Source organism: Microtus ochrogaster, unplaced genomic scaffold (genome assembly GCF_000317375.1).
Source record: "Microtus ochrogaster isolate Prairie Vole_2 unplaced genomic scaffold, MicOch1.0 UNK4, whole genome shotgun sequence".
NCBI classification, from domain to species: domain Eukaryota; kingdom Metazoa; phylum Chordata; class Mammalia; order Rodentia; family Cricetidae; genus Microtus; species Microtus ochrogaster.
Genome location: NW_004949102.1, coordinates 6,440,787 through 6,465,541, shown reverse-complemented (window position 1 = coordinate 6,465,541; position 24,755 = coordinate 6,440,787). Strand labels below are relative to the sequence as shown.

Sequence of the window (24,755 nt, the reverse complement as noted above, 5' to 3'; positions counted from 1 at the left end):
ATTGAGGCTCTGTCTCAAAAAGAGATAGACAGTGACTGAGAAACAATACCCAAGTTTGTTCTCCAACATCTACATACACACCACCACACACACACACACACACACACACAAATGTATGCTGACAAAATAAGGATATAAGAGGGTTTTGAGGACTATATAATGATATACAACCTAAAGTATTGATAACACACACACACACACACAAATGTATGCTGACAAAATAAGGATATAAGAGGGTTTTGAGGACTATATAATGATATACAACCTAAAGTATTGATATTTCTATTCTTTTTTAAAAATATTTATTTATTTAGCCTGCATGCCTGCACACACACCAGAAGAGGGCACCAGATCTCATTATAGATGGTTATGAGCTACCATGTGGTTTTTGGGAACTGAACTCAGGACCTCTGGAAGAGTAGCCAGTGCTCTTAACCTCTGAGCCATTTCTCCAGCCCTATTTCTATTCTTTTTAAGCAAAAATTCATAATCTAGAATACAGAGATGTCTATAATTCCTAAAAGAGATAGCATAAAGTTTTAGTCTCATTGCCAAGTAGAAATTGTTCAAATATTCCTGAAGACGTCTCTTTCCAAGCCAAATGAACAGTCTAAACAGAATTTACTTATAAAATTTACTTATATACTTTTGCCCCAAAGAATTCTGCAGCAAGCAGGCTCTATGTTCCAGAAGGTTAAGCAACCAGATTTCACATAGAAAAATACAAAGCACTACAGAGAGGTTGGATGGGAGAAAATATTAAAATGTGAAAACAGTGACAGGAGAGCATAAAGATTTATCAGGAAAGATAAAATATATTAATAAATCTTTATAGGATGAGTTGTCCAACTCCCCAGCAGTTTAACAGCCTGAATAAAGCTAAGCAAATCCTTCAGATGAAAATAGGCTTTGGGCCGGGCGATGGTGGCGCACGCCTTTAATCCCAGCACTCGGGAGGCAGAGGCAGGCGGATCTCTGTGAGTTCGAGACCAGCCTGGTCTACAGAGCTAGTTCCAGGACAGGCTCCAAAGCCACAGAGAAACCCTGTCTCGAAAAACCAAAAAAAAAAAAAAAAAAAAAAAAAGAAAATAGGCTTTGGCAGGAGTTTCCAGTTACTGTTGGGAATGTCACCTAGATGGTCTAACTTGTCATTTATTGAGCTTGGGGTTCTTCATACTATGTCCTAGCTTGTATTCCTGCAACCACAGGCAAGTATTCTTGCCTGGATTTGATTTTAGTTCAATCTCCAGAATTCATGTAAAGACCCAAGAATATGGCTGAACTGGTTACCAGTTCCAGGGCACACACACCCACTTTGGTGGTGATTACTAACAATGGCTGCTGGGTGGGAGGATGCAACTCAGCTCTGTGTTCTTCCAGAAAAGGCTTGTGAGAGGCCTCTGTGTCCTTTGATAGCGAGGCCACGGCACTGCTGAGTTCATTACTAATATGTGTGCAATACCTATTAGTGTATGAATGCAAGGCAGATATTTACCAAAACTTTCTCGATATTTTGGGCCCATGTGGAAGCTTTCTATTGGGAATTAAATGTTACTTCTGCAGTTTGCAGATAAGGTCTGGAAATCTATAGGCAAGCACTAGAGGCACACAGTGGTTAACTGCTGGCTAAGCAGCTGGCAGGGTCACCTTCAGACCGGTCAGAAGTTAATGACTTGTGCAGTATCTGAAAGAAAGCTTCAAAAGTCTTTGACAAAGAAAAAAAAGCAAACGAGCCACTGGCTTTACTGAAGACAAGCCTCTCCCTACGGTTCCCCACTGCTCTTGTATTGATTAAAGGCACTTTGCTAGTTTTTGAAATAAAGGGCTAGGTGAGGGAGATACATTAAAACATTTAAAATGTCCTCCACACACTAGGAAGCCCTAGGTCGCGCGCCTTAGGCAGCAGTCCTAAGACCCTTAGGGTTGTTTTCCTGTCCACGTAAACAGAGAAAAGGTAAAAGAATACAGACTCAGGGGCAAGCCCACCATCAGAGCACAAGGACTGTCCCTTACAAAGTGTAAGCTGCGAGAAACCTCGTATTGATCTGCAGTGGCACAGTTACGCTCAGTAGGGGTCTTCTGCAGGACTCCTTCACAGAAACAAAATAGCACACCTCACTGCAGTCCCTCCTGTAAAAAAACCAAATTTCCTACTCTCTCTTATTAGCACTAAGTAGCTGGAGATTCAAAAACAAAGAAGCAAAACTAAAACAAGAATTAAAAAGCTAGCCAGAATAATTAAGTAAGTCATTTCCAGTACTCTAAATCACTACATTTGAAAGGATCTTATGGATTAATAGAATTTCTTTCCATCAAATATTTTTAAAATGAGCACAATGCTCTAAAATATTTTAAAAACAACAGCAATAGCCTCTATAAAAATGACATAGTAACAAAACAATGCTCAGAATTCTCTGCTGAGCCTTTATTAGGATGTATATATGTAAACATTGCTTTAATAGTTATTTTAAGTCCCTAACTTTACAAACACTAAAGAGAACTCACACTATGTTGTAAAAGTGTAACAAGTTTACAATAGGGAAGAATAGAGAGGGGGTCCAAGAAGTCAGACTAAAGTTTTAAGAAACCAGTTTGGACACTAAGGAGTTTTCAAATCTACAGTTAAGGGCCTTGAACAGATAGAGGCACCTGCTGCTAAACCTGCCTGATTTCCAGGGAGGGAGCACTGACTCCTGTAGACTGTTCTCCGACCCCTACTTATATGCTGTGGCACATGTACCCCCACCAACAGCAAAATGCAACTTAAAAGGTTTCAAAATCAACATTTGAAATCGAATCCAGAAAGTCAATTTATTGTCACTATTCTTTGTTTGTGAGACAGATCAGCTAGAGCCCAGGTTAGCCTCAAACTCATTATGTAGCTGAGGCTGGCCTTGAACTTCCGATCTTCTTGCTGCTGCCCCAAGTGTATAGGATGATAGATTGGTGCCACTATGCTCCACGATATTTGGTTTTATGTGCTAGTTCTTATCATCAAGTATCAACTTAATTATTCTTTTACTAAAACTATCAGGCAAATATGGTATTTGGGAGAACTATATGAAAAGAAGTAAAGTTCTTGCCTTGTAGTAATACACAAAGAAGAGCTGACTAAAGAGAAAACATAGACAGGTGAGGGAGAAACGCTTAAATTTCTTCAGAGACTGGAGAATGCAACACTTTTACAAGTTCTAGGTCTGTGTCCTTTCCCCCGTATTCTTTCTTATTTCACAGCCACAAGGCACAATTGAGTGTTAACTTGAAAGAGAATACAAAACAATCGAAGAATAATCCATTTGTGTAGTACAGTCACATACGTCAGCCCCTGCCCACCCAAGCAGCCAGGCCTGGCCCTGGCCTGGCCGCCCTGAACAGGCCTTCAGCTTCCCTGGCAATTAAGAAGCAGGAGGGACCCAGTGCAAAGAAGTTAATCAGAGGAGTAACACTGTTTTCCCAGCAGAGATCTCAACAGTGGCTTCCCACAGATGGTCCTTGTCACCTGTCAGAAAAAGGTTCTCCTTTGTTATCAAGAAACAGCAGACAGGACAAAGGACAGGAGAACTCACCATCCAATCGGGCATGTGAAAAGCAGAGGTGCCCTCATTACCGTCCCACTTCTCCTCCATAGTGCAGGCTTGGGTAAGGTATGTCCTGAAGCAAAAGGGAAAGCCGGTTTGGAAAGGCCAGGGTTACCTGAGGGCCCAAAGAATACCCCGGCCTAGTGATTCAGAAGGTTGGGGGTTAAAAGAAGCTGTTATCTCTTTTCACAGAAGCTTCCTGTTCAAATCAAGATTGTGAGCCAGCCGCCTGGCAAATCTCTCACCAGCCAACCTCAAAGCCTCTGCCTGCCACTTAAAATCAGAGCCGCTGCAAAGCTCTGTACTGCAGCTCCTGCAGGTACTCCGGCCCACTCCTCTGTGGGGACTTCCTGCAGCAACAGGCTGCAGGCTGGCTTTCTTCCCTGAGTATAAGGCCCTGGTTAATTTTCTCCCGCCCCTCAGACACGTCACTGGCAGTGCTGATACCAAGATCAATAAAGATGAGGTCAAGGAGGCACTCCCCTTTCTTGAGAGCTGCTGATTTGGATCAGTACAGTAAACAGGCGTTTCCTTGAAATCAGAGTTCCTTATGGCTTTCAAGTTCGAACAGCTACAGAAGATCCCTGTCTGCTCCCACCAGGGGGCTGGCACCACCACCTATCTCAAGTTTAATTCTTATTGCATCGGACGTTCAGATGAAGCCAGGGAAGATGGTTTTTACAAAGTCAAAACTTCTAAGTAATGCTGAAAAAGTTCTGGGACCACAGCTCCCTCTGCTGGCTCCCTGTGGGATGTACAGGAAGGTCTAAGGGGCCTTGGTTGCAGAAACAGCACAAAGCAGACTGAAATGTTTCACAGAAGCTAGTCAGGACCCACCCCCACCCCTAGCATGGGCATACAGGAGACCCAGGGTTTTCAGAAAAGTGTCTCAAGTCCAATGCTGATTTTTCCTCACAGCTTTGGCATCAGGAAGACAGGATGCCAACAGTGTCTCCCACCCCGTGCAACCATCTAAGTAGAAAGGATCTCAGTTGCTCTGTATTATGTTCTCCCATACAGGTAAGTGTCCTCCCTTCTGAAATCTGGAAAGAAATGTAACCTGAAAACAGTGTGTGTGTGTGTGTGTGTGTGTGCGTGTGTGTGTGTGTGTGTGTGTGTGTGTGTGCGTGCGTGTCTGTGTGTTTATAAAATCACATATTTGCTTAGTTTATTCCTAGAGGTTGTTATCCAATAAGAGTACCGGTATTTTATATTATTTGTGACTATTGTGAAGGGTGTTGTGCCCCTGATTTTTTGCTTAGCCTGTTTATCATTTGTATATAAGAAGGTTACTGATTTTTTTTTGAGTAAATTTTGTCTCCAGCCACATCCCTAAAGGTGTTTATCAGCTATAGGAGTTCTCTGGTAGAATGTTTGGGGTCACTTATGTATATTATCATATCATATGCAAATAGCGACAATTTGACATCTTCCTTTCCAATCTGTATCCTCTTGATTTCCTTAAGTTATCTTATTACTTTTGTTAAAACATCAAGTACTATAATGAATAGATATGGAGAGAGTGGAGAGCCTTCTCCTGTCCCTGATTTTACAGGAATTACTTTAAGTTTCTCCCCATGTAATCTTTGTTGGCTATCAGCTTGCTGTATATTGCCTTTATGTTTAGGTATGTCCCTCGTATCCCTGCTCTTTTCAAGACTTTTATCATGAAAGTCTCTTGAACTTTGTCAAAGGCTAAGTAACAAGGAGGGCCCGGGGGGGGGGGGCACATGGATCTCATGGAAAATGGGAAATAGAAGTGATCTTGTGGGTGTACTGGGTTGGGTGGAGATGGGAACATGAGGGACCAGGCTGAGGGATAGATGGAAGGGGAAGAGTACTGAAAGAGATGACTGGAAAGGGGGACAGGTAGAAACCTGGTACAAGGGAAACTCCCAGGAATCCAAAAGGATGACCCAAGCTAAGACTCTTAGCAATGGTGGATTCATAGCTTCCTGTGGAGGGGTTGGGATGCTGACCCAGCCACACAACCTTTGACTTACAGACCTATAGTCTGTCATGCCTGTGGGAAATGGGGGGGGGGCGGAATAAGGGCGACATGGAGAAATTGTGTGAGTGACCAACCAATGACTGGTCCAGCCTCAGACCCATCTCATGAGAGTGAGCCCACCCCTGACACTGCCTGGAGCGCAAGGACCCAGAGACCTAGGATAGAACCAAACAGGATTGGGGGCGGGGGTGGGGAAGTCAGTGTAATGATGCCTAATAGATTGGTGCCTAGCCCAATTGTCATTACTGAGAGTTCATCCAGCAACTGATAGAAACAGATGTAGACCCACAGCTAAACATTGGGCTGAGCTCAGGGAACCCTGTAGAAGAGCAGGAGGAAGGATTGTACAAGCCAGGGACATCAAGGACATCACATGGTAACAATGAACCACAGAAACAACTAACCTGGCTCATAGAAGCTCACAGAGTCTGGACTAACAGCCAGGGAGTCTGCATGGGACCAACCTAGGTCCACTACATCTGTGCGACCTAGTTGTGTAGCTTGGTCTACTTGTGAGACTTCTAGTAGTGGGAGCAGGTGCTATCCCTCATGCTTTGGCTGGCTTCTGGGAACCTATTCTTCATACATGGTTGCCTTGCCCAGCCTTAATACAAGGGGCAGAAGCTTAGTCCTCCTTCAACTTGATATGCCATGCTTTGCTGATACCCATGGGAGACCTGCCTCCTTCTTAACAGAAACAGAAGAGGAGTGGATTGAAGTGGGGAGGGGGAAGGGGAAGGAAAGGGAAAGGAGGAGGGAGGGAAACTTTGGTCCAGATGTAAAATAAATTAATAAATTTAATTAATTAAAAAAAGAGTACCATAGAGGTCAAGCATGTAATCACAGCACTCTGGAAACAAAAGCAGAGGATCAAACAAAGAGTTTGAGATCAACTTGGTCTACATAGTGAGACCCTGGAGAAGGAGCAAAATACCATGGAGATGACAGGCCTGACAGTGCATTCCTGTAATCCCAGTGTTAGGAGATGAAGTCAAGATGATCATGAGTTCAAGATTATTCTCAGCTACATAGTGAGTATGAGGCCAGTTCAAGAAAGCAACAGCAGGAAGAGTACCACAAAAGGCCGAGATTATTGCTAGATGGTAAAGCAGTTATCTAACATGTGCAAGGCCCTAGTTAGATTCAGTCCCTACCATAGGAAGCCCAATAACATGGACCTGGAACCACCAGAGACTCTATAACAATAACAGTAACAACAGCAATAATAATGCTGGGCCTTCGAAGAGGCACATGCCTATAATCCTAGCACTCAGGAGACGGAGGCAGGTGGATCTCGGTGAGTCTGAGGTCAGTCTGATCTACATACACAGTGAGTTCCAAGACAGCCAGGGCTACATAGTGAGATGCTGTGTAAAGGAAAAATATTCATTGTTAATATGTATTTGAGTGATGAATGTGAACAGAAGCGTTGCCAAAGCAGATGTGTGAAGGGCAGAGGACATGTTTTGACGTCAGATCACCAGGCTTGTGCATCAAACACCTTTACCTGGTGAGCTATCTTGCTGGCCCAGCACCAGTGTTAATTTCTGATGTAGAGGATAATTTAATAGAAGCTAATAATCATAATATAATTATTTACAGCCTTGTTCACCTCTGGCCTTCATAGCTTAAAAGAATGAATTCTGTGGGTATGGGAACAGAGCAAAGCATTGTAGTACTTGGAAGAGCTGTTGGAAGATGCCAGAGAAGGCAGAATTCCAATATCTGACCAGCAGCCTAGACCAGGTGAGCTGTATTACCTGCTGTTTCCTGCGGTGGAGGGAGAAATACAGATGGCAGCCATGAGCAAGCTGATTTTGTAATCAGATAACTATGGGTGAGAATCCAGATGCTGCCACTTTATTCTTGCTATCCTACCAGTTTTCCAATCCAAAAATGAAAGTTAAACAGCAATCTCCCAGTCTGATGGGGACTTTAGAAAGAGCACATATACTAAGGCCATAATTACCATTAATAATGTCATCTCTTAAATAATGTCATCACATGCATGTCCTTTCCCACCTCAGGCCATTGCTCACGACATTTCCTAAAGCAAATGTGTTTAGTTTATACCTTTACTTCCTTCACCCTCAGTCCTTCAGACTCTCCAGATTCAGCTGGAACAATAGTGTTCTCACGGAACCGCGCCTAAAATGAGGACTGTCTCTTTCCTTTAATATTGTTCTTTGACCACACCACCATTCCTGGCCTTCTGCATCCATGTGTTCACTCCTCATTAGAAGCAGACTTTTAGGGGTGTAGCCAACTCTGACTTGACTGTAGTGTCTGGCTTGTAGGAGGAGCCTAAGAAACTATCACATAAGTTCTAAAATTCTGTATGCTAGGGACAACTTGCATAAATCAATATATTCAAAATGTTTACATCCATTTTATAGGATTTGGCACATTATCTTATAAGGATTAATATTACTGACCTATTTCATGGTGAGGTTTTTAAAGGTATTTAATCCTTATTGTATCACCTCTGCAGGAACACATGATCTACTCTCCACAGCTTGATCTGAATCACTTATAAACTATTCTGATCTACATCATAATGGAGTCTTCAAGAACAAAACAAGGTCAAAGTCTGTGTTATTGCTGAAGGGGAGCCTAACCCTCAGATTTACACATTTCAACAACCAGCAAGTTACCAGATACTCTTTTTTATATTCCCTGCATAATGACTGAGTGAACAATCATTTACCACTACCTTTATGGTAGTGGTAAACCATGGGGGCAAAAGACTTTGAAGGACACTATGGTTAGCAATAAACCCAAGAAAGTATACCACTTCAACAGTGCAAACATTATAACTTTTTTGTATATTTTAACTAAAATATACTTCATTTCAAAGCTACAACTTACCCTCTCCCTTTCTGTACTGTCTTTAAAATGAAAACACAATGGCTATTAATCTAAGAACTTAGGGTGTATTAAATGACGTGAACTATGTAAGATCTAAGATATAGGGTAGGTATCCATTAGAAACTTGATTCCAATGGAATTATAAATCACTACGATGGGTTCTAGAAGGACCATCTACAACCAGAGCAAGAGTGATACTACTACACATGATTATAGAACATTTAGGTGAGGCAGTAGCAATGTCAACAAACCACACTAGCTCCAGAAGCCACCTACATCAAAACAGTCAGGAGAAGCTCACTTTAACTCCAAGGACAGCTAAATGCCCTGTATACCAGCTGTGTTCCAACCAGTGGTGACCTGAAAATGCGATCATAACCTCCAAGATCATGTCAGCTAACCCAGAGTCAGGGTGAGCATGTGCTCAGGGCTGAGAAGACAGAAAGCTAGGGTTTCTAGAGGCCAGAGCCAGAGAAGCACTAGCATCAGAGAAGTCACTGTGTGGTAGAGTCATAAGGCACAGGACAATGAATGAAAGGGTCTCCTAAGATTATCACCACGGCTATATTAGACTTTGGAAATCACCTGAGGATTCTCAAGATAAACTGAAGGAAAGAGTGGACTGTGAAATAGCAACACATGTTGGTCCAACAGTCAGTATTTCTAATTCATTTAGTTTCTCAGAGGCCTTAAGAAAAAGTAGCCATGAATCTTTAGTTACATGGCTATTGGTTATTAAAGTCTAAAGTTCCCATCCACTGAATTCAAAGATCAGTCTATTAAGTTATGAGGCTGGTTAGAATGGTTAAGCCCCAGATCTCCCTGGCTGGATATGGTCACCTGCTTTTGGTGCTATTAGGAAGTAGTGGAAGCTTTAAGAGCCGGGGACTAATTAGAAAGTACTGGGCTATTGGGGCTGTGTCTTTAAAAGGGATATTGGCCCCTGGCCCCTTCCTCTTTCTTTGCTTCCTGACTGCCATGAGACAACAAAAAGCACTCCTGCCAGGAAGTCTGGCCACTCACCACAGGCCCAAACCACTGTGGCCATATGACCACCGACGAACATCTGAAACCAGGACACAAAATGCCTTCCTCCTTTCTAAGTTGTTTACCTCAAGCATCTTGTCAGAAGAGAATGCTTCCACACTTCTTCAAGCGTGAGATGCCAATGCTAACGCAACAGCATGACGTGAGCCTCCCTCGTGTCTACATCCCCATCCACTCACCACTCAGCCCTCCTTTGTTCTGAAGATTCAACACGGACACATCGCCATTACTGGTAAAGACTTACAGGTCTTTAAGTTAGCTCCAGCACTTACTGGGCTATCGTCTGCAGGCAAACTATATACTTTTGGGGGGCAGGTTGAGACAGGGTTTCTCTGTGTAGCTTTGGAGTCTGTCCTGGAACTCATTCTTTAGACCAGGCTGGCCTCCAACTCACAGAGATCCGCCTGCCTCTGCCTCCTGAGTACAGGGATTAAAGGTGTGCACCACCACCGCCTGGCAAACTGTACCTTTTAGTGTCTTTGTTTCCTCACCCATTAAAACATGATAATAATGCCATTTTTATAGTGTTGGTTTCTTTTAAAGTTTTTATTTTATGTGTATAAGTATTTGTCTGCATGTATTCATGTACACTACATGTGTTCAGTGCCTGCAGAAGCCAGAAGAAGGCACCAGATCTCATGGAAATGGAATTACAGGTGATTGTGAACTCCTCTCTGGGTACTGAGAACCAAACCTAGGTCCTTGAAAGAGCAATAAGTGCTCTTAACTATTAGGCCATCTTTCTAGTCTTTATATTTTTAATAGCATATATGTTTATATAAATCCAGTACCAGGAAGCTACATTGTCCCCAAACTAGACTGCCTGGTCAAATCTCTCCACTTATTGTGTAACCCTGAATAAACTACCTATTCTTCTTGTGTCTGTTTTCTCATCTGTTCAAGGGAAATTGGGCGCTGGGATGAGGGCTCAATGGGTAAAAGCACTTACTGCAAGCCAAGCAAACTGAGTTCAATTTCTGGGGTCCAAACAGTGGAAAGAGAGAACCAGCTCCTGAAAGTTGTCTTCGAGCTTCCATACAAATACCACTGTACATGTTATGTACACACAGACACACAGATACACACACACAGAGATACACTCACACATACACACCCCAAACAAACAGATAAATGAAAGCAAAACCAAACAAAAAGCACAGCTGGGCATAGTGATACACATCAATAATCTCTTGCTAAGGAGGCAGAAGCTGGAGAACAAGACACTCAGGGGAACTACATGAAGCCCTGTAGCAAAACAAATGATGGTAGAAAGTACACCAAACAGAACCATAGCTGAAGGCTGCCAGTGCTGTGTAAAGTTTATTATTATTGCTAATAACATGTATAATCTGTTTCCCAACACACCCAAATCCAGTTTTGAATTTTTGTTGTTTTATTTGAGACAGTCTCATGTAGCCCAGATTGGTTTCAAACTAATGATCCTCCCGTCTCTACCTCCCAAGTGTTGGGATTACAGGCATGTAATAGCAAGTACAGTTTTGTTGTTTGTTTGTTTTTCAAAACGGGGTTTCTCTATAGCTTTGGAGCCTGTCCTTGAACTAGCTCTTGTAGACCAGGAGTGCTGGGATTAAAGGTGTGTGCCACCACTGCCCAGCATGAAGTACAGTTTTAAGTGGCTGGGAATCAAACCCTGAGCCTCTAGGCAAGTAAGTACTCTACCAACTACATCCTCAGCCCCAAATCTCTTTTCTTCTTGTGTTGTGAATTCATTCATTTAATCAAACCATGAATATCACTGATGTCTACCTTGAGCTAGAAGCCTAGAGACAGTCCCTGCCTTCAAGATGTCTACAGGTTCAATCTCCAGCACCAGGAGGGGAAATAGAGCTGTGGAATGCTTGTCTAGCATAGACAGGGCCTGGATTCAACTCCCATCATGACAGCCAATCATTCAATGTAAGAAAACGCATTATCCAAGAAAAGGTCAGTATGGGGTGTGGCAGGAGCACAGATCATGTATTAGGAGTGTTACATCAGAGAAGCTCCATTAAAGTGGAAAGAAAAGGGAGATATAGGAGTTACTGGTGTGTGTGAAGAGTGGGGCTAATAGAGGGAAGAACACACACTCCACAGTATCTCTGGCTGTATCTCCTTTCTTCCTAATAGCAGCTGCCTGAGGCCTGACCATAATCATGTCCATCTAAAAGTCAATGCTACCCAAAGACAAGTGTGCTACCCACAGACATTTGTTGAAATCTTAGAATTCTAATCTGACTTAGTAAGTCTCAGCTGATGCAGCTCTGAGAAGAACTGAGATAATTCCACTCCTGTGTAGATTGGCATGTTCAATTCAACTTAGTTTTATGCATGACTATCAACAGCTTGCTTGTTTCAAATCTGATCATATCACTTTCTTGTTTATAATGCTCCCAAACTGCGTTCCCCTTCTCACTGTACTCAAAATCAAGTTCCAATCCTAGCATGTTTTGCCTTGGCTTCTGCAAGAACCCTAGCTCTCCACATTCTCCTACTTCCATACAGTGAGCAAATGCTTAGCTGTAAATTCCTTCAGTACACATTTTCAGCTCCTGGTCTAGGTTGGGAATGAATTCTAAACTAGCCTCAGTGGCATGCTATAATCCCAACACTCAGAAGATAAAACAGAAAGATCAGAAGTTTATGGCAGCCTTGGCTACACAGTGAGTGGGAGGTCAACTTGGGCGTGAAAACTTGTCTCAAAGTATCAAACAAATAGAGCTAGGGAAATGGCTTAGTGGATGCCTATCATGCATACCTGAACCTTGTGCACTTCTTGAACCCATATAATGCAAGCCCAGTGTCACTACAGAAAACCATGAGGCAGAGGCAGGAAAATCACCCAGCTCACAGGCCAGTTCACCTGGAGGCACCAGCAAGACACAGAAATCTAGTCTCAAAACAGACATGGAAGGTGAGAACTGATTCCAGAAAGTTGTCCTCTGACCTCCCCAAAGGGTCACGACCCCAGGTTGAAAACCACTGATCTTATTCTTGTATTTCAAGTGCCTAACATTTAGTAAACTAGCAGTGAATGTATGCTGCCAAAATAAGCTGTTAACTCAGAGAAAATAATAAAATAAAACAAAATAAAAATATAGGACAGGTCCCTCAAAGGTAAAAGGGAGGAAAAGGGAAACAAAAAGTGACAAAACAAACAGGAGCAAGTATAACCAAGTAGGAACTAGCTCAGCTAAGGGCACCTCCTCGGCACTTACCAATCTAACCAGGCTTCTCAGCTAAGCAATTAAGAGACTGGAGTGTACTTGAGCCCCAAACTACTGTCTTCATTTCCTTTAAGTCTTTTAGAACCTGGGAGTGGAGTGTGGACTTAATCCCACAATTCTCCTGACATAGCAAACACAGATCTACTTAGGTCAGGGTTCAGTTCGCTGCACACTTAGCCCCACAAGCTAAATCTGCCTCACAGAGAAGTCACGCTGTACCTTCAAAACTTCTTAAAATCTTAAAAAAAAAAAATTAGAATCAGAAAAAAAATGTGCACTAAGGGTTCTCAATTTTATTATAGAAATGGGTGTTGAAAGTGGCATGTAAAATACTGAAATGTGTTGTTATTAAATACATGTCAAATACAGAGTTTTCGCTATATTCTTTCCCTTTAAATAAATTTTCTAGAAACAATTTATCTACATTGAAAGGACACAAATCAAAAGACTGTAGCTTGATAAAATTTTAGAAGGTAATACAGCTATATTCCATGCACAGATAAGAGCATTCCAGTACCAGGGTTGTCTAAGGGTGGCAATGGAGCTCTGTGATAGGATGCATCAAACCCTATGCTCAGGTGTGGTGGTGCATGTCTGTAACCCCAGAAGCCATCATCTAGAGAAATTAACTAATTTCCCTTAGATTCTTACAGCACTCATTTAGAGGGTGGCGGCTAGCTGAAACATTGGTCTGTGATTTTCTTCTTCTTTTTTCCTCTTTTAGATAGAGCTTACTATGTAGTCTTGGATGGCCAAGATTAGCTTCAAGCATGTGGCAATTCAGCTCCCTGAGTTTCAGGATAAAGGCATATGACATTATGCCCAGCTTTGTCCTTCACTTTTGGGAGTCCCTTAAGTGTTCAGAAACCTTTTGGAATCAACAGGGATTAATTGGATAATTCTTCCCTCAATAGTTGGTGGTGGAGACTGCTTCCAGGATCCTTCTCCCCCTCATATCAAAATCTGATACTTAAGTAAATGGTCTCATATTATGTAGAATACATGTCTTCTGTATAATATATTTCTAGATAGTTAATTCATAATAAATAATAAAATGTAAAAGCTATGTAAGTAGTAATTGTAATCCCCTCAAGCCACACTAGTCATCAGCCCCCTCCCCCAAGTATCTCCAACTGCCAGCTTCCACCCACAGAACACTCTAACTGCCCTCACTGCTGGACCCTGCCCTCAACCCTATAGAATAAAAAGCCCAATCTCTGGATGTGACATCTACCAACCTCCACCCTGGAAAGTTCCACCCTCCCCAAGAAAGTCTATATAAGCCCTGTGTCCTGCTCAGTTCTCCACTGTTTCTTGCCTGAGCACAGGCAGTCATCCTGTTTTTCCCCCCTCCCACATATGAAGCTTTATGGATTTGGTGATAATGGGATGAAAGAATTTATATCTAAGAGGTTCATTCTTCCACACAATGAATCATGAGAGAATGACATCAATTGTGAGAGGAGGAGACTGTCAAAGAACTAGAGGAGGGGAGGTAAAGAAACTGGCTTTAAAAAAGAAAAAGAACTGGCAAGTAATAACTGGAGATTGGTAAGTAGCAGCAAAGCAAGTTTCTAAGTAGGGCAGCAATCTCTCTGCAGAATGGTGTGACAAAAATACTCTCAGGGAAGATGGCTCACAGTGCAACTGATACGGTCAAGGAAGAGTGCAGCAGCCAGAAACGAGAGCAACTTTAGGTCAACCTCCAGTCTGGGCCCCCAGATTACGTTTAACAACAAACTTGAGAAATCATGGAAAGGAAGAACTACTTTCAACATAATAAATATTCAGATTCCACACACTTGAAAGCTTCTACCTGATGGTCCTGATGTCTGTGATAAGCACTATTATCATCTCTCTGCCTGCCACTCTCTTGTCAAAAAAATGAGTCTGATTACTTTATCCATTGGTTTTTCAGCTTTCCTCATGATAACCAAATATACAACATTCCAATGAGTTCCAAAGCAAATTAATTAAGCATAACCATTATTAGAAAGTGGATATTTTTGTATCCTAGGATGAGGTATTATTTATTTAAGAAACAAAAATATAAGAAGCAAAAATTGTTGATTGCCACTTTTTTGAGATGGGGTCTCTCTATTATCTAGTTCTGGCTGTCCTGAAAATTACTATGTAGACCAGGCTGGCCTCAAACTCAGAGATGCTCCTGCCTCTGCTATGAATAAGAGACTAGAATCATTTAGGTGAATCTTCTGGGAAGTATTTCCGCAGGGTCGGCACACAGAAGTTGTGGTTCAGAGGGGGCCAAGGCTAGATCTCAAGATGACAAACTTGGTCATGTCTAAGTGTCTCCCATGTGGTACTAGTTTTTGTGGCAGGAGAGCTGCAAGATTAAGAAGGTCATGGAAAGTTGAGACTTGGTGCTGTGAAGGGTTAGGAAAGGCTCCTGGTAAAGGTGCAGCCTCAGTTGCAGTGAAGACCTCAGGAGTGAAGGAGTTGTGGAGAGACACTGGGGCCTGGAACCATGTGGTAAAGAGAAACCAGGAGGCCACTGGTAAAGGTGCAATCTCAGTTGCTATGGATACCCTGCATATTAGACACTACCAACAACAGTGGCAGTGGTGCCAGCCTGAGCCTACCAGACAAGCTGTATGTGGGCTGGATGACAGAGCCTGTCCAAGTTCTTGAAGCCCAGAAGATACCGAGCAAGTTGCAGATGCTTAACAGTAAAATTTTGTTTGCTGGATGCTGGTTTTTCTTTGACTTCATTCTAATTTGTGCACTGTTTCTGCTATTCTCTCATGGGATAAGGAAGTATATAACTTATTTTAGATTTTATAGGAGCCCACAATTGAGATACTGGATTTTTAAAAAGGAGATCTTGGATATTTAGAGTGTTGAAAATTTAAAGACTACTGAACTTTTCAAGTTGGGCTGTGTTTTACATTATGATATTAACATTAGTTCTTGGGGACAAACAACAAAGAAAAGGTTATGGTTGGATAGTGACGTGTTTGTATGTCAAGTTGATAAGAGGTCAATTGTGCTGGTTGGTTTCTGTCAACATGAGACAAACTAGAGTTCTGGGAGGAAAGCAACTCAACTGAGATATGGTGTCCATCAGCTTGGCCTATGGACATGTCTGTGGGGCATTTGTTTATTGTTAGTTGATGTAGGAGGGCCCACTGCCACCTCTGGGCAGGTGAACTTGAGATGTCTAAGAAAAATCGCTGAATAAGACAAAGGGAACAGGATAACAAACAGCACTCCTCTACTGTCTCTGCTTCAGTTTTTCTCTAGTCTTGACTTTCTAGTCTTGACTTTCCTTGATGGCGATCAACTATAACTTGTAAGTCAAAGAAACTTTCCTCCTCAGATTGGTTCTGGCCAGTGTTTTATCACACCAACAGAAACTATGGAGGCTTGAATGAGAATGCCCCCCCACCCCAGACTCATATCTTTGAATATTTGGTTCCTAGCTGGCAGAACTGTTTGGGAATGATGAGGTCGTGTGGCCTTGTTGGAGGAGCTGTGTCACTTTGAGGTTTCAAAAGTCCTCTCTATTCCCAGTTAGTGCTGTCTCTGTACTTCTCATGTTTGTGGATCATATTGTAAGTTGTTGGCTGGTGCTCCAGCATTATGCCTGCCTGCTGCCATTCTCCCTGTCATGATGGCTATGGACTCTAACCCTCTTGAGCTGTGAGCCACAACAAACTCTTTCTTCTGTAAGTTATCTTGATCATGATGTCTCCTCACAGCAACAGAAAACCCAGTAATACAGAAGGCAAACTAGGATAGTAGATAAGTTTGCAAACAAAGATTGAGAACAGAGGAAGCTGTTATGTCCCATGCTGTGGATGATTTCAAGACAAATTTACTCTGACTTAAAGGCTAGAAACTGATTCTTGCCTGAAAGGGCTACACATTCCTTCTATTAAATCATTTTAATTTTGGTTCTAAGTACAGTTCTCTATAACAAAGGTATTCTAGTCAAACTCTTCTGCCATGGGCTATGGATGTGGTTAGTTTTCCTGCTCAGGGATTGGTTGGTTTAGTTGGTCAGGGACAAAGTTGGCTCTGGTTTCAGGGCCAAACTGTTTCTTTCACTGGCCCTTTTTAGCCTTCTGGCTCTACTTTCAGGGCCAAGGTGTATTTCTCTCACTGGCTCTGGTTCCAGGGCCAAAGTGTGTTTCTTTGGCTCTGTTTTCAGGGTCAGGATGTGCTTCTTAGGTTCTGGGTTCAGGACTAAAATGTTTCTTTCGCTTGTTCTGGTTCCAGGGTTCTGGTTCCAGGGCCAGAGTATGTTTCTTTCACTGGCTCTGGGTTTAGGATCAGGGTGCTAGATTTCGTGCTCAGGGACTGGTTGGTTTTCCTGCTCAGGGATTGGTTGGTTTCATGTTTAGTTGGTCAGGAGCAGATCTAGCTCTGGTTTCAGGGCCAAACTGTATTTCTTTCACTGGCTCTGGTTTCAGAGCCAAAGTGTATTATTTGTGGCTCTGGTTTCAGGGTCAGGGTGTGTTTCTTTGGTTCTGGGTTCAGAGCTAAAGTGTTTCTTTTGCTAGCTCTGGTTTCAGGGCCAGGATGGGTTTCTTTGGCTGATCCTTTCAGCCTACACACAGAGAGACTAGAAGTAATGAGATTAGTAAAGGGTGGATATTAGAATTGTGCTGAGACAGGGTCTCAAGTAGTTATCTAAAACCTTGCTAGGCCAAGACTGAACTTGAACTCCTGATCTTCTTGCTTCTGCCTCTGGAGTGCTGGTATTACAGGCCTGTGTGCTACTACCCTGATTCAAGTTGGTGCTGAAGGCCAATCCCAGAGCCCCTGGTATGAACAGATAATCTTCTCCCTGGGAAAACTCCATCCTAAGAAGACCTATGTAAGCCCCTCTGCCTCTTCAGTTGTGGGCTGCTACTGTCTCCTGAGTGCTGGGGTTAAAGGCATGTGTCATGGTCAGCCTTTCATTTGTTTTAAATATGCAAGTAATTTCCAAAACTGTATCTAAAACTTTTGCGCTTTAGTCTCAGATGATGGCCTACTAGATGGCTTTAGTCGATGATGTCCCCAATAGATATTCTCACTGTAACACAGCTAGTTGTTTGCTTACTTTTTCTAGCAAATGAAATAAATAATTAAAAATAAATAAACAAGCCTGGGGGAAAAATGCCTCAGTGACTAAAGGTACTTATTGTTCAAGCCTGACAAACCGAGTTCTATCCCACACGGCAGGAAGAGAAAACTGATTCTTACAGCTGTCTTCTGACCTCTACACATGCACCACAGTATGCCTGGGTGCACCTGCTCACACCTGGCTCCCCACAAACATACATATATAAATGTGATAAAAATGGATGAAAAATCCAAGTCGTGGTGGGTCCTATGAAGGAAATGATGAACATGCAGAAGTATGAAGGAAAGAGAATCGCCACAGAGAGCCTTTAAAGACAGCAGCAGCAGAAGGATCAGAGGCCACTTACTCGATGAACCAAAGGCAATACTAACTGCAAAGACCTGAAGTAAGAAAGAACACGTTTACAGGATGAAAACAGCTCGTATGGCTGGAATTTAGTGACAAGAGAGAGAATGAGGTTACTCACACCAGGGCAGTGAACAACTACTTGTGAGCCTAGTTCCAAGGGAACAGACATCTTCTTATAGCCTCCAAGGGCACTAGGATACACCTCAGTTCGAAGAGTGCGCACCTAGAATGCAGGGGGCTCTGGGTTTGAGTCATAGTACCACACAACCAGAAATGATGGTACGGGGCACCATCATGGGAGGAAGTGGGAGGGCCCGAAGTTCAATCTCATCTCAGCTATACAGGGAATTCCCTGCCAACCTGTACTACAGGAACTTGGATTTCTACTACGTTTAACAGGGGCTAGTATGGAATTCTGAGCAAGGGAATGACAGAACAATGTATATTTACATCTATGCTGTATGGCGATGGATTAGAGACTGGCAAGAAGGGACGCTCCAACAGAAAGCTGATACAATAGGTCAGATCAAAGACATGCTATCTGGCCGGGCGATGGTGGCGCACGCCTTTAATCCCAGCACTCGGGAGGCAGAGGCAGGCGGATCTCTGTGAGTTCAAGACCAGCCTGGTCTACAGAGTGCCAGGACAGGCTCCAAAGCCACAGAGAAACCCTGTCTCGAAAAAACCAAAAAAAAAAAGACATGCTATCTGGAGTGTTGACAGCAATGAAGACGGAGGGAAGCAGGCAGATGTGAGGTAATTCTGAGGGCAGAATTCATTAGACTTGCTAACAGACTGGATTTGAGAGGTGACAAATTAAGAAGGACTTGATTTTACACTGCACGATTAGGCTGGTGATGGCTTACTGAGTAAAACTTCGGCACAGTAAAGAAAAATTCATCAGAAGTCAAAAGTTCCACTGTGGACATGTAAAGTCTACAACATTTGCCTTTTTAAATTTCTGGTGCTCTGAGGCAAGGTCTCACATCATAGCCTAGGCTGGTCTGGAAATCCCCCTGTAAACTAGGCTGGTTTCTCAAACTCCTAGCAACCTTCCTTTCTCAGCTCCTTAGTGCTAGAATTATTGGCCATTGACAAGACAGCAGCTTAGATAGGCAGAGTAGACAGAACTGAATGCTGGGAGAAAGAAGCCGAGTCAGGCAGTCGCCATGACTTTCCCACCCGACACAGATGCAGGTTAAAAGCTTTCCTGGTAAACCACACCTCGTGGTGCTACACAGATTATTAAATATGGGTTAAAGCAAGATGTGAGAATTAGCCAATAAGAGGCTGGAACTAATGGGCCAGGTAGTGTTTAAAAGAATGCAGTTTCCATGTAATTGTTTTGGGTTAAGCTAGCCAGGTGGCTGGGAGCCAGGCGGAACACAGCCCGTAGCTCCTCCTTCAACAAACAGGCTCAGCGGTTGGGAGCACTGACTGCTCTTCCAGAGGACCAGGGTTCAATTCCCAGCACCCACGTGGTGGCTCACAACTGTAACTCCAATTCTAGGGGACCCAACACCCTCACACAGATATACATGTAGACAAAACACCAAGGTACATAAAGTAAAAATAAGTAAATTATTAAAAACAACAGGGCTAGAGAGAGGGCTCGGTTGTTAAAGGCTAGGCTCACAACCAAAAATATAAAACAACAACAACAACAACAACAACAAACAAACAAACAGGGGGCTGGAGAGATGGCTCAGAAGTTAAGAGCATTGTCTGCTCTGCCAAAGGTCCTGAGTTCAATTCCCAGCAACCACATGGTGGCTCACAACCATCTGTAATGGGGTTTGGTGCCCTCTTCTGTCCTGCAGGCATACACATACAGAATATTATATACATAATAAATAAATGTTTAAAAAAAAGCAAAGACTTGTGAGCTGGAGTTGATATTTAATAAAATTAATACTTTTAATTTATCAGAGGCAGTCTAACCGAGATTGGAAAACACTGTCTTTAATTTTTTTTTTAGATTTATTAATTTTAATTGTGAATGTGTTGTATGTGATTTGTACATGGGCATACAAGTGCCTTCAAAGCCAAAGCCATCATGGGTGTTAGGAAACTGAACTCAGGTCCTCTGAAAGAGCAGTATGTGCTCTTAACTGTGAATCTATCTCTTTAAGACTAAAAAAACCAAGTTGTCAATTGCAAATAAACGACAACAAAGACCACACTAACAAGTCTGCTTCCACTGTTTTGCACTCATGCATTTATCGTTGCTCATGTGTCATCACTACAAAGGTCAACATGATTGGAAAAGCAACCAACATTACTGACTTCATGGACCCTATGAAAAGGTACTGGGACCCCACACACACTGGGAGATCACAGACCACCCTGGGAGAGTCAGTAAGTAGTGCTGATGTATCACTGTGAGGTCTGGAAACTAACAAAGGCTCCATGAAGGAAGTGGGCACGACTGTCCCCTGCAAACAGATTTGTCAGAAAGGTTAGCTCATTCTTACGAGTGTATGGCCTTGTAATCTCATAATCTACCGCTGCCAAGGGGATTTCCACTCCACCTTCCCCTTCTATTTCAGGGGCTTTTCAAAGCCAAAAGACATTTAACAAAAATGCTAACTTGTCATTTGTCTTTTTTCACTATCATTCTTCCTAGATGTTATTTGATATTATAATGTCATTACTATACTAATAGAATGCATGATGGTATATTTTGTAGTTTGCCAAAGTTTCCTAAGGACTTTGATTCTGTTTAAATATTTCATTTAATCACGTCTACAATGCTTCTATCTTCAGCCACGCCCACTACAAGCTAATAATATTGCTTTCTGATTCAACAGAGTTCTTAGCACCTAAGGGGTAACACAGATTAGTACATATAGTTGATTTAATAATAGAAACAGTATTTTTTAAAGATTAAAAGACTCAATTTTTACAATTCATAGAAAAAAGGGGGGATTTTAAAGGTATTTCCAGAAATAAAGATACTAAAAAAGAGCAGAATAACAAATAAGGTGAATTCTCTGACAGATGGAAAAGAATAATCTACTCCAAAGAGACAAATTTGTGATGAAAATCTACTGAAATCTACAGTTTCTCTATGAGTGTGTAATTCCACGGCCTCGACTCTCTAAGTGCAGGTGTGCTTTACCATCCCTGGTTCTGTTCTTTTCTGTCATTTTGATCTTCCCTCCCTCCATCTCTCCCCATGTGTAGCACCCCCCCCTTGGTGCATGCAGGTGTATGCACCCATGCATGGGAATGAGCACGCCATAGCAGAATGAGGGTTATCTTCTCTATCCTTTCTGTCTTATTCCCTTGAGAGAGTGACTCTCACTGACTTGCAGCTGTGAAGGCCACAGCAGAGGTGACTGTTTTCCTCCACCACTCTCTACATGACTACCTTGAGATAGGGTGGCTGGCCAGGCAAAGAGTCCTCGTGATCTGCCTGTCTCTGCTGCCCAGAGCTGGGGTTATAGGAGGGCCAGCCGTGCCTGACTTTTCCCAGAGCTGCTAGAAATTCACATTCAGGTCCACATGCATAGAGAATAAGTGCCCTTGCCCATGGAAGCATCGCCCCAGCCCTTTCTCTTTATTATAAAAACCAACTGTGACTTAAGCAATTAAAAATAAATAACTGTTATGGGATTTGTACAGCAATGTAATCTTTAAAGAAAACTAGTTCTTAATCATATTTTAATTATTTTTATTCTCTTTTTGAAAAATGTGTGTAAGAGAGAGAGAGAGTTAGTTGTGTGTTCAGGAGTCCACAGATGACAGAGGTCCCCTAGAAGTGGAATTATTGATAGTTGTAAGCCACCTGATATGGGATCTGGAAACCAAACTCAGATCCTCTACAAAAACAGTAGTACATATTCTGCTCTTAATTAATGAGACACCTTTCTATCCCCTGGCTTAATTCTGGTCATCAACAATTCCATTTACCCATTATCTGCATGTTCCGCACCACACCATATAAAGAAACCCAGGTCTCTACAGAAAAGTGCATTTTAACCCTTCTACTGCCAGTGAGGTCCTTCAAGAACCATGAACCCCAGATTATTGACAATGTGCAACAGCAGTCCAACCCCTTAGGACAAAATCATCAAAGACATTCTGCTTTAAGAGCAATGAGGAGGATGAACTCTGAAAACTTCTCTGGTCATCAATCTGCCACCAAGAACATAACAGAAGGGAGAGTATGTGTGTGCTGTGGTTTGTATGTGCTGTGTCCTCATGGGCTGAAGTGTCTCAACACTTGGTCTCCAGCTGTTGTACTATTTTGTAAGGCTGTGGACCTTCAGAAGGTAGAGCCATGCTAGAAGTTAGTGACTGGGCATGAGCCTTGGGTTTTATGGTAAGACCCAATTTCTTGCCAGTGCTTTACTTCCCGATCTATCGAAGTGTGAGAGGAGTGGTCCCACAGCACTGCCCCATGGCGTGTGTCTCTCCCCACACTGAATGGTATCCCTCAAACTGTGAGCCAAATTAAACCTCCCCCTTAAGTTCCTTCTTGTCAGATATGCGGCAAGAAGAAAAGTAACACAATGAAGTTTACCCAGGCTCAGCCTCATTTTACAGTAAAGTTACCTCTGTTAACCATAACTAAGTAATCTCCAATATTCTCACTATGCCTAAACTTCTCAGATCATCTATTATGGTGACTAACACACCTCTTGTGCTTACAATGAAGTCTAATCCAGAGTTTTTATATACTGAAGCAGTGTAATTAAATGAATGACACACACTAAAAAGGAAAGCTAACAGATTAAAGTCCTCTGCTCATAAAATCCCGAGTGTCAGAATAAAACATGGATATAAAGAATAAAACTGAAAAATTAGTAAATAAGTACAAATTCAAAAAAAATTCACGCCGGGCGGTGGTGGCGCACGCCTTTAATCCCAGCACTTGGGAGGCAGAGGCAGGCGGATCTCTGTGAGTTCGAGACCAGCCTGGTCCCAAGAGCTAGTTCCAGGACAGGCTCCAAAGCCACAGAGAAACCCTGTCTCGAAAAAACCAAAAAAAAAAAAAATTCACTGAAGAGCTTATTTGACTTGGACGGAGAGGGAAAGCAGAGCTATATCTGAGAACAAATAAATGCAGACTATGTTCAAACTAAAACTCAGTGAGTAACATTCTATGCTAAGCTGGAAAGCAAGCACAAACAATATTTCAAGTAGGTGGAACTGAGAAGAAAGTGTTACACTCAGGGACTGGAGAAGTGGTTCAGAGATTAAGAGCACTGGCTGATTCCAGAGAACCTAGGTTCAATTACCATGGTGGCTCAAAACCATCTGTAACTCCAGCTCCAGATCTGACCCCCTCTTCTGGCCTCCGACTGGCCTCCAAGGGCAACAGGTATATGGTGCACAAACATGCATGTGAACAAAAGACCAAACACATAAACCAAGCGAGCCAGGTATGGCAGTTCACACCTGTTATCCCAGCACTTGCGGGACAGAGGCAGGAAATCAAGAGCTCAAGATTAACTTGGAGTACGTGAGACTCTGTCAAAAAAAAAAAAAAAAAGTTAATACCAACCCAAAGAGCTTATTCTGTAGGTTTTGGATCAAACATGAGTTAAGTCTTCCCTGATTGGAGCTGAGGCCCATCACTCTGTACCCATTTCCTTTACTTTCTTCAACTAGTTATCATTACTTGAAACCACTTACTTTTTGCCTTTCCCTTCTAGAATTTAAGCTTCATGAGAACAAACACCTGACCTACATTATTTACTTAGCATGGTACCTCCTATATTCAGAAAATATATATTTGCTGAAAAAATATACAGCTTCCACCATGGAAAGTCTAATAGTTCTGAAACAGTAGAGATTAAACTACCAAGGCAAGAGCCGAGGAACACTGTGGAGTCTGGGGGCACACTGGATAAAAAAACAATGGACAGAGGTTTTGAAGAAATGAGGTATATCTAACTCCTTACAGCTTCAGAAATAGCATAGGACTTTACGTCTCTGTACCTTTAATAAAGGTAGTATGTTAAAGGGGAATCTATTTATAGAGTGCATTCTACATTCAAAACACAATGTAACTGGCCATGTACTACCTAACTTGATCCTTGTAACAACCCTATGTGGTAAGCATTTTTATTATCACCACCTTACAATTGAGGAAACAAGCGTAGGCATGTCAAGTGATTAACCCAAGATCACAGCTAATTTGAGGCAGTCCTAAGACCCAAATCTAGGTACCTTTGCACTCTTTATCTGCAATGTCCTCAGACATTTGCTGAATGTATGTTAAATGTTCTAACCTTTAGCTCCCTTGGCACCAAGAATCCCATCATCAACAGCATTTTGAAGCAATTGGTAAAAATGGCTAAGCTAGAGATTTGGGATAAATGATTCTGAGAAACTGGGTTGAGGAACAGTGTGAATAAATACACAACTGCGTCAGAGTACGTGAGCTGAAGTAAAGTAGGTCATAATTCTAATTTAGGATACACAGGAACAGATAATAAGGCAAATCTCATCTGTGTAGACTGTAACTCACAGGTTACATCTACTTCCCTCTCCTTTCCACAAAACAGAGCAGAGCAAAGGAGTTTCTCTCTCTCTCTCTCTCTCTCTCTCTCTCTCTCTCTCTCTCTCTCTCTCTC

The 24,755-nt window shown here is 42.4% G+C and overlaps 1 protein-coding gene across 4 annotated transcripts in view; it reads right to left on the bottom strand.

Annotated features, from left to right (window-relative positions):
• Positions 1–24,755, bottom strand: part of Ahcyl2 (adenosylhomocysteinase like 2) — a 160,296-nt gene that overhangs the window by 63,964 nt on the left and 71,577 nt on the right. For 2 of the 4 annotated variants that reach the window (XM_026788561.1, XM_005365763.2), the window contains exon 1: positions 3,567–3,641. The exons of the other annotated variants lie outside the window; for them this stretch is intronic. In XM_026788561.1, the coding sequence (XP_026644362.1) occupies positions 3,567–3,626 (60 nt within the window). In that variant the 5' untranslated portion in view covers positions 3,627–3,641. Of the gene's footprint in view, positions 1–3,566; positions 3,642–24,755 lie in introns of those variants that run through there. 4 annotated transcript variants of the gene reach the window in all.